Source organism: Mus caroli, unplaced genomic scaffold (genome assembly GCF_978045245.1).
Source record: "Mus caroli unplaced genomic scaffold, Mus_caroli_1 scaffold_17, whole genome shotgun sequence".
NCBI classification, from domain to species: Eukaryota; Metazoa; Chordata; class Mammalia; order Rodentia; family Muridae; genus Mus; species Mus caroli.
Window position 1 is genome coordinate 93,255,901 of NW_028227272.1, and position 10,302 is coordinate 93,266,202.

At 46.2% G+C, this 10,302-nt stretch overlaps 1 protein-coding gene across 1 annotated transcript in view; it reads left to right on the forward strand.

Moving 5' to 3' along the window:
- Positions 1-8,114, forward strand: part of Sh3bgr (SH3 domain binding glutamate rich protein) — a 28,375-nt gene extending 20,261 nt beyond the window's left edge. Inside the window, exons 6-8 of the mRNA XM_021184705.2 lie at positions 2,796-2,849; positions 3,841-3,958; positions 7,704-8,114. Of these exons, the coding sequence (XP_021040364.2) occupies positions 2,796-2,849; positions 3,841-3,927 (141 nt within the window). The 3' untranslated portion in view covers positions 3,928-3,958; positions 7,704-8,114. The remainder of the gene's footprint in view (positions 1-2,795; positions 2,850-3,840; positions 3,959-7,703) is intronic.
- Positions 8,115-10,302: the final 2,188 nt, after the last annotated feature.

Genomic DNA, 10,302 nt, shown 5'->3' on the forward strand with positions numbered 1-10,302 from the left:
ACTGAATTCAGGATCCAGGGGACCAACAGGTCTCAGAGAGTCTGAGGCATGTACGTGATCTGATCCTAAAGAGATCTGCTGTTCAGGGATAGCCAGATGTTAAAGATGTGTGGGATTCTATAAGCACCGGAACAATGGGTGTGGGGGCCACTTGCAGAATTTGGGAATTTGACTGACAAGGCATAGGGGTGGTGTTGGCTGCCCAGGAGACTTGTGGGTTGGGGTGGGCTACAGGCCTCTGGCTGAGCCTCCTCACAGGATAGATAGCATCAATAGGAACATTATGAGGGCATCACAAAGTGGTGGAAATATCACAAGTGCCTCATGTTTGTGTTGCCTCTGTCTGTAAAGTCACCTTGTGGAAAAGGTGAAATTATTTTGAGTCGTGTTGGTTACCAGTTGGTTCTCCTCATCTGAAAACCCAAAGTCCTGGCCTTGGTGACACACAGTTGGGGTCTCACCACACAAAAGTGCCTTTTATAAGGCCAGCATGGATGTAGCTCCAAAATGCTTGCAGGCCCAAGTCTGGGCTAAGGGCTAGTGACCCAGAGGACACCCCAGGGCTCTCTCTCCTGCCAGTTCTAGGGCCAGTTGCCCTTTCAGGCCACACTGGCAGGCCTCAGCATCCATGTCTGACACTCGTCACCACTGACACCTGCTCTTGGTACTGTCCTAGTGCCGTGCCAGTGGCCTGAATCTTGGCTGAGGTCCTAACAGAAAATAGCTGCTGTGGCAAATCTGAGACTTCTCATTTCCCATGTTTGCCCCCGGTGGTTCCTGTGGAGGACTGCACAGCGGCATCATGTGGGCAATAAGACACTCACAGTGCTGGTTCCCACCCACTCTGCACCTGGCTTCTTGACCTGGCAGTTACAGCCTTCTTTATAAGTCTATGTGATTATTTTCTAACCACAAAACTGACTTCAAGCGTTCCGTATAGTTGACTTTTTAACAGCGGCCTGCTTCAGAAAATTGTCTAATTCTGTGAGCTTATGTTGGAAAGCTTTTAAAATTAGTATATTGTACCTCAACCTAAGAAGGATTAAAAGCAGGAGTGGCATTTGCTAAACATATCCAGTTCACATTTTATCAGTCGATTGAGCCATCGCCCCATGCCAGGCAGAACTTCAGTGACTGGGAAGGAGCCATGGGAAGGCAGAGTCCTGCCCTGACAGGAAGCCTGCACTCTGAGCTAGCACAGACATCTCCAGGGCCCTTGGAGATACTTTTGGGACTATTTCTATAAGAGCACTGAGCAGGTGACTGTTGCCATTTAGTACATATTCCAAGAAATCGAGTCAGTTTAAGTACTGATAAGGAGTTCCCAGTCCCTCTCCTGTTACTGACAGTTATCTAAGGTTGAGACCAGTGGTTACTGCAGTAACCCCCTCCCCCAATGCTGTTCAAGCACCATTTTTAATAACACCTTGTTTCACTTGGATTTAGGAAAATATAAAACCCTATAGAATTGATAATTCCATGCTGTATATGATGGGTTTTAATTTGATGACACGAGATTAAGAAGAAAAGGAATATTCTTTGAAAGGCAGACAGTAGGTATCAGCCCTCATGTGTTCTTGCTCCCGGCCATTTGCTGGTGTTCATTGAGTTTACAACTTGGCCCCACCTGTGGCAGGATCCTGATAATAAATAAGGGATAGATCACAGCCCCTGGGAGCACACAGGACAGTCAGACAGACAGACACCTCAGTGATGTCTGAGGACCTGTAACTCAGTCTCCTGGGTTAGGAAATGCCTTCCCTGCAAACCTTATTTTTAGTGGCTGCTGATATAAAAGGATTTCATGAGATTCAGTTTGGCTTAAGGAGGAGTGAGGAGTTGGGAAACCAGAGGGATAAGCAGAGTCCAGATGGCTTTTAGCCATTGTTTTAAACAATAAGAAGATGTTGCAGGGTTGAGAGGAATGAGATGAAAGAGTTATCCTTTAGGAGAGTTATTGGCGAGCAACTGGTCTCTGGGATTCCCAAGGTGTGAGCGCCTTTAGTGTGGGGAACAAAGGGAAGCCCTGGTTCTTAAAGGTTTCTGGGGATGGCTTAGAAGGGTAGAAGGTACCCTGTGGTCTGGGAGCCATGAAGGCAAGAAGGGGATAAACAAGAGACTAAAGTCATCCTGGAGTCTGGGCCTCAGGGGGCATGCACCTACCTCAGCTGCACGAGGGAGGGACTGCAAGTCCATGGCTGGCGTAGCTGTGGCTCTAACTGAAGAGAGGCAGGCTGTAGGGTGGTGGCAAGGCTTTAAGGTCCGTAGGCAGCAGCCATGCCAAGGCCATGGGTTTGAATGAGAACAAATTGGGGGTGGGGTGGGATATGAAAGAGGAGTTGAGAGGAGAGAAGGGGGAAATGACGTCATTATAATCTCAAAATTATTTAAGAATGATCATTACTGTGCCATGGCACATATGTAGAGGTCAGAAGACAATCCTGTGTGGTCGGTTCTCCATTCCACCTTTATGTGGGGTATGAGGGCTGAACTCAGCTCATCCGGTGTGCACGGCAAGCTCTTCACCTATGGAGCAGCCTGGCTGGCCTGTGGCTTTAATGAACAGGTTTCCAGCTGAGGTAAAGGCCCACTTAAGGGATATAAGGGCAGAAGTGACTTTTTTATTCTTATTTTATTTTTTGGTTTGAAAGCTTAGTCGCTTGCATCTCTGCACTGAGTGTGTGAGAACGCCTGATGCTCTACTTGTGCAGTGAGATTCTATGCTATTATGGTTTGTTCATCTTAAACATTCAAGGTAAGGCTTACTCCATTCTTTTTCCCTTTGTGGACCTAAGGAAGAAGAGGGAGAAGAGGGAGAAGAGGGAGGAGAGGGAGAGACAACAGGAGAGGTAAGGTCTGCCATCATTAATGGTTTAATCGGCTGAGTGAAAACATTTGCTGGTGACACTGGCGTAACTTGTTACATTCCTCTCATGTGTGTGATGGTGTGTGTGTTTGTATGTATGTGTGTGTGTGGTGTGTGTATTTTTGTGTGTATGTGCATGTCTGTGTATGTTTGTGTGTGTATGTTTGTGTGTTATGTGTATGCATGTGTATATGTGTAAGTGTGTTTGTGTGTATGCATGTATATGTGTATATATGTATATGTGTTTATGTATGTGTATATGTGTGTATACACACATATACATATGTGTATATATGTTTGTGTGTTTATGTATGTATATGTGTGTATGTGTGTTTGCATATATGTATATATATTTGTGTGTGTATGTGTGTGTGTTTGTATGTATGTGTGTGGTGTGTGTATTTTTGTGTGTGTGTATGTGCATGTCTGTGTATGTTTGTGTGTGTATGCCTCTGTATGTGTATGTTTGTGTGTTATGTGTTTGTGTATGTGTATATGTGTGTGTTTGTGTGTATGTGTGTATGTATGTATGTATGTATGTATGTATATGTGTGTATGTATGTGTATATGTATGTATTATGTGTATATGTATGTATGTGTAAGTGTGTTTGTGTGTGTATGTATGCATATGCATTTATGTGTATATGTGTGTATGTATTTGTATATTTGTGTATGTATGTATATATATGTATGTGTGTATGTGTGTTTGTATGTGTGTATATGTGTTTGTGTGTGTATGTATGTATATGTGTGTATGTGTGTTTGCATGTATGTATATACTTGTGTGTGTGTGTGTATGTGTGTGTGTGCATGTGGCAATCGGACATCAATGTCAGATGTCTTCTTCAGCCACTCCCCACTGTCTTTTGTGTGGCAGGTGTCATGAGAGCCCTCCGCTTAAGTTTGGTATCTTGTTCCTGTTGTGTCTTTGGCACTTACGCTTCTCAGTAATGATGTGGCTTTGTATAAACTAGACGGAAGAGGCACCAGAGGGAGGAGCAGAGGGGGAAGCTGAAGAAGAGGAGCCTGAGGAAGAGGCAGGAGAAGGGGAAGATTCTTAGGCCTCTCAGGCTGGTGCTTCAACTTTCCCAGGTAGGAGCATAATTCTGGAGCTGAGTGCTAGCTCCTGTGTGACCTGTGTGACCTGTGTGATCTGTGTGTCCTGTGTGACCTGTGTGACCTGTGTGACCTGTGTGAGTGTCCTGTGTGTCCTGTGTGACCTGTGTGTCCTGTGTGACCTGTGTGATCTGTGTGTCCTGTGTGACCTGTGTGACCTGTGTGAGTGTCCTGTGTGACCTGTGTGTCCTGTGTGACCTGTGTGTCCTGTGTGTTCTGTGTGACCTGTGTGTCCTGTGTGACCTGTGTGTCCAGTGTGACCTGTGTATCCTGTGTGACCTGTGTGTCCTGTGTGACCTGTCACAGGTCTATCTCTCCTGCTCAGCTATGTGCACTGCAGGCTTCAGCGTCTACCATGTCCATGACTTGGCACTAGGGCATGATGGGAAGGGAATAAAGAAGGGTCAGTGTGCATACACTTCTTCCTCTACATGATATTTACTTAAGAGCTGGCACAGAAGCAGCTTCCAGTCCTGATGCCTCTACTAGCCAGCATGCTTGCATGTCCACAGCATGACTGATCTCATTACTGATGATGCTGACTGCAAACCTAATCCAAAAGTCACTGAGCTAGCTACTGCTTCATGAAAGACAATTGCTGCTGCTGTGCATGTCATCCTAAGGACTGCACAGTCTGTCTCCACTTATTAATATCAACTGAACACTTGTGTGGACACACTGTGGACCAGGAACACTTGTGTGGACACCACTGTGGACCAGGAACACTTGTGTGGACACACTGTGGACTAGGAACACTTGTGTGGACACACTGTGCACTAGGAACACTTGTGTGGACACACTGGACTAGGAACACTTGTGTGGACATACTGTGGACCAGGAACACTTGTGTGGACACACTGTGGACCATGAACACTTGTGTGGACACACTGGACTAGGAGACATTTGGAAGCTTTTGCTTCCTTGTGGTTTTAAATATCTGTTGGTGATAAAACAGTAACTATGTAATTCTCTACAGGTAGGTAAGTATCACATGAGTATATTAATGGGAGAATGGAAGTTTACAGTAACTGGGAATATGAAGGATGTGGTGGGATCCTTAGCTATCAGAGGCTAGGTAAAAACCCTAGAGATCACCTTGTGCTGTGAAAGCAGCTGGTTTTTTGAGACACAAGGACAACACATTTGCAAAAAAGGGGTTGCTGCTGTCATTGTCTTTGTGACCTAGTCTGGGGCAGCAGGTCTTTTAGGAGCGTCCTTACAATTTTTCTGCCATGGCTTTAAAAAAATTGAAGAGTATTTTAGTCTCTTTGCTGTCTATATCACGCCTGTGCTAAAAAACATGAGTCAGACTTCCAGTTACAGCCAGGAGAGCAGCTGAGGAGGACATAACAAGGGACGAGTACCCCAGCACACAGTAGGCCATCAGCAAGACCTGTGATGAGACTTGGTGCCCAATTAGAAAAAAAGGTTCACGTAGAGATGGGAAAGGAACTCCTTGGTAGTCTGACGTATTGCTTAAGGAACAACTTAAGCAATGCTGTGTAGACAGCCGGTGAGGTGGGGTCTGCCATCTTGAATGGTTGGTTTAGTCAGCTGAGTGATAACATTTGCTGGGGTCACCAGTGCAGCCTTTGCTGCATTCCTGTGTGTGTGTATGTGTGTGTGTGTGTGTGTGTGTGTGTATGTACACAGAGTGAACATTCCATCTCAACATTTTCATGGACAAGAAGCCAATATCAAGATGGTTTGTGTGTTCTTAGGACATCTTGAAGCTGGTGGGAATGGCTATCACAGTTTGTTACTGGTTCATAAAATTATAACCTTCCATTTATATTACACAGGACTTGATGCCTCCCCCACCCCCATGTTTCTTTTATGCTGTGGATACACACCACTGCCACCTGGCTATAGAACTCTACTTTGTTTTGTTTGTTTTCTTGAGACAGGGTTCCTCTGTGTAGCCCTGGCTGTCCTGGAACTCACTCTATAGACTAGGCTGGCCTTGAACTTCAGAGATCCTCCTGCCTCTGCCTCCTGAGTGCTGGGATTAATGACAGGCACTACCACCACTACCACCTGGCCACAGACCTCTACTTTAAGGTCAACTGTCTGTCAGATTTTGGTAACAGCTCCATTGCTAAGGAATGAACTGGGACTCATTTTTGAGAATTTTATAAAATTCCATCTGAAGAACTGGGGAAAAATGCAAAAGTGATAAATTTACCATCAAACTAGGAGTAAAGCAAATTGCCACAGGGCCACAGGGCCACAGGGCCACAGGGTCACAGGGCCACAGAGTCATAGAGCCACAGAACCACAGGATTATAGGGCCACAGAACCACAGGGCCACAGAACCATAGGGCTACAGAGCCACAGAACCACAGAACCAGAGGGCCAAGAGCCACAGGGCCACAGGGCCACAGGCAGCTTCCCAAATACTGCAGATCCATCACTACTCACAACACTTGCAGAGTTCCTTGAAAATTATGCAGTTCTGAAATGACGACCATGAAATCCTGAGTGTGAAATGGCACCATGGAGAGAGAAGCCTTAGTGTGTGGTTGTTGTCCAGGTTCAATCCCAAGAGTTAAAATGAAAGCAGTGTGGCACTGGGCAGAGCATTTGGTGTGTTGCCCCGAGGGTTCTAGGTCGGAACCCAGCCAGCAGTAATCTGTTTCAAAGTCTGAACACCTGGACGTGAAGGAGGGAACCAGGCAGCACTGCAAATTTCACCCTTGACTCCTCTTACTTTCTTCACGTGCGCCATGGCTGATAGCAGGGTCCAAGTCCCTGGGAATCACTCAGCTTCCAGAGGCAAGCCTGTCTCTGTGCTGGGGGATTTCATACTCAGGTTGAAAACGTGACCTGCTGGAGTGCGTGGCAGTGAACAGAACTGTGAAGACACTCTCCGGTCCAGTCTAGAGTTAGAATCCAAACTATGCTCGAATCTGAGGAGCAATAGTGTATGGCGTTCAGATTCTGCTTTGTTGTTGGTTTTTTTTTTTTGTGTATTTTTTGTTTTTTGTTTTTTGTTTTTGTTTTTGTCTTTTGATGCAGAGCCTCATTCTGTCACCCTGGCTGGCCTTGAACTCATGAACTCACAGAGATCCTCCTGCTTCTGCCTCTTAAATGCTGCCTTTAAAGGAAGGCATGGTGGCACAGGCCCAGCATAGTACTCAGAATTGAATTCTACCTCCTGAGGCTGGACAGATGGCTCAGTGGTTAAGAGTACTTGCTGCTCTTACCAAGCATTCAAGTTTGGTTCTTAGTGCCTAAATTGCCTGGGACTCAAGCTCTAAGGGATCCCATGCCTTCCTGTGGCATCCATGGGCACCCTCATATACACATGATGCACACACACAGACGTGTACACATGTGTATAAACATACATATTAATAAACAAATAAATAACACTCCTTCCCAATGCACATGACTCAACACTGCTTTCTAGTGGAGACTTGCACTGTTGAAATTACCCATCAGGAACTTGGCTGAAGATGCAACTGCTCTGCCTTCCACTAACAAATGGTCAGGAAGCCATAGAGAGCTTTCCTTTCTTCTGGTGTTTGGTATATGTTAGGTCTGATAGCCAGTACACACCTGGCTCCATTCTCATGATGGAGATTTATTTTCTCTTCTTTACTTGCGGCCACAAATGGTAAAATGTGGCCCTGCCTTCCCGGTTTGTGGGTTGGATAGTGAAGATCACAGTGAACACTCTGTCTTTAACAGTCTTCTCACAATATTTCCTTCCTTCTAGAATATCCGAGCCACGAGGCTACATTTGAACTCTCCCTTCTCCATTAACTCAACGAAATACTTGGCTGGAAGCCAGCACCCTTCCCTCGGCACACCTGGGTTCACTGAGGACTCACACCCTCCCAGACAGCTAGGTGCATGTGGGTCTCTACCTCACTGTGTCAACACGAGGCTGAATGTGAAGACTGCACGCATACGCTGCCTGCAATTTTTGGTCTTTGCTTAACGTTTGTTTCCTTGGCTATGCACAAGTAGACCTTCTCGTTAATATTCTGCAAACAGGATCTTGAGGTGTAGTTTCCCCTCTGTGACGCAGCAGAAGGATTTCTTTGTGTATTGCTTGTTTTAGGCTTGGCTTTCAGAACAAAACACTTCCCAGAGAGCAATCATAAATAAAGATTGATGGCAAGAATCTATCTGGTCTTATTGTTTTTCTCCCCATCCCTTCCTGGTTCATCTCTCTGCCTCTGTGTGGACTTGAACTTGCTCTGTCTGTTCAGACTAAGTCCTGTGTACCCTGTCACGTCAATTGATTCAGGTTTTCAAGTGATTGCTGTGCACACCCTGCGGAGCACTGACACCCACACATGCAGGGGTGCGGCTGGGACAAGATGTCTGCAACTTCACAGTCTTTGTACAATTTTGGCTGCAGGAACGTCTCTGATCCCCTGGCTGCCAATTGGTTTGCAGGGTCAGCAACAGCTGACTGCTTCTGATAGGTTGGACCACATCACTCTGCTTGCCTGGCCATGTTACTTTATCAGAGCTATTTTCTTCCCTGTGACATTCTGTGGCACTCCGTTTCCCCTGCCATTCTGTGCAGGGATGGATGCCTCTGGCTCTGGGGGTGGGGTAGGGGTGGGGCAGAGGTGGGGGTAAGGGTACGGGAGGGAGGCAAGGCTCCTATCTTTGCTGTGCTGTCTGTCCCCTCTTGTCACAGTCACTGTGTTAGTGTCTCCTGCAGAGAGGTGAACTTCCCTCAGCTGAGCCATGCACTGTTTACAATGTACTATTTAGCTGCAGCAGCCACAGAGAATCTGGAAACTCTGGAAGATAGCTCTTTTCTTGTTACCTTGGTAACAAAAAGAGACTTTTTTTTTTTAATCGAATTAGTCCCTCCCCCAGTCACTGAAGTAGCTTTCCTTTAAAAACGTTTCTCTAAGAATTGGGAACAAAACACCCATGGAAGGAGTTACAGAGACAAAGTTTGGAGCTGAGACAAAAGGATGGATCATCTAGAGACTGCCATACCCGGGGATCCATCCCATAATCAGCCTTCAAATGCTTGACACCATTGCATACACTAGCAAGATTTTGCTGAAAGGACCCAGATATAGCTGTCTCTTTTGAGGCTATACCGGTGCCTGGCAAACACAGAAGTGAATGCTCACAGTCATCTATTGGATGGATCACAGGGCTCCCAATGGAGGAGCTAGAGAAAGTACCCAAGGAGCTGAAGGGGTCTGCAACCCTATAGGTGGAACAACAATATGAACTAACCAGTACTCCCCCCCCCCCCCCCCCAGCTCGTGCCTCTAGCTGCATATGTAGCAGAAGATGGCCTGGTCAGCCATCATTGGAAAGAGAGGCCCATTGGTCCATTGGTCTTGCAAACTTTATATGCCCCAGTACAGGGGAAGGCCAGGGACAAGAAGTGGGAGTGGGTGGGTAGGGGAGTGGGGGGAAGGGTATGAGGGACTTTTGGGATAGCATTGGAAATGTAAATGAAGAAAATACCTAATTAAAAAAAAGTTTCTCTATCTTCTAAAAGCAAGGTAGGTAAAAGACTGGTGATAGGGAAACGATGGGTGAGGTTGGCCTCTCCTTTGTGAGCATGTGCACATGTGCACCCCCAAAGAACTCAAAATTCCGTGTTGAAAAACAAGGAGGACCCCTCCTCAATAAATTGACTAATTTTATGGTAATCTGATGGGATTAAAGAGCTTGATTGGTCTAAAGAAGGCCCGAGCATTCAAAGTAAGATTTTTTAATTAGAAAATCAGTGACATAAAAGCTAATTTGTTTCTTTAAGCCTGAGTAGTCTTTGTTGCTCGTCCCTGGGGCGGGTCCTCTGTCCCACTGGTGCAAGAACCTACCTCACACTCTAAGGACCACTAGGGGGCGACAAAACACAGGCTTCGTGGTCTGGTACCGTGGCCTTTAGGGCCAGCTGCCTGGTTGTCCACCGTAGTGTGTACTTCAGGATGAAATCACTGGGCAGCCAAGGCGTTTACTAAGGAAGAGAGCAGGCAAAACTAAAACCTCCACACAATAGTGAGCTGACAAGCACGTGATCGTTCACAATGCTTTTATCTGAGATCACGTGCCGGTCTAAAATTAATATATGTGCACATATGAATCTATTGCACGTAAACACAGACATATACAAAATACTGGGTTCTATGGTGACATTTTCTTTTTTTTTTTTGTTATTTCGAAACAGGGTTTCTCTGTGTAGCCCTGACTGTCCTGGAACTCACTTTGCAGACCAGGCTGGCCTCAAACTCCGAAATCCACCTGCCTCTGCCTTCCGAGTGCTGGGATTAAAGGCGTGCGCCACCATGCCCGGCCCATGGTGACATTTTCACACCTACCTGGCA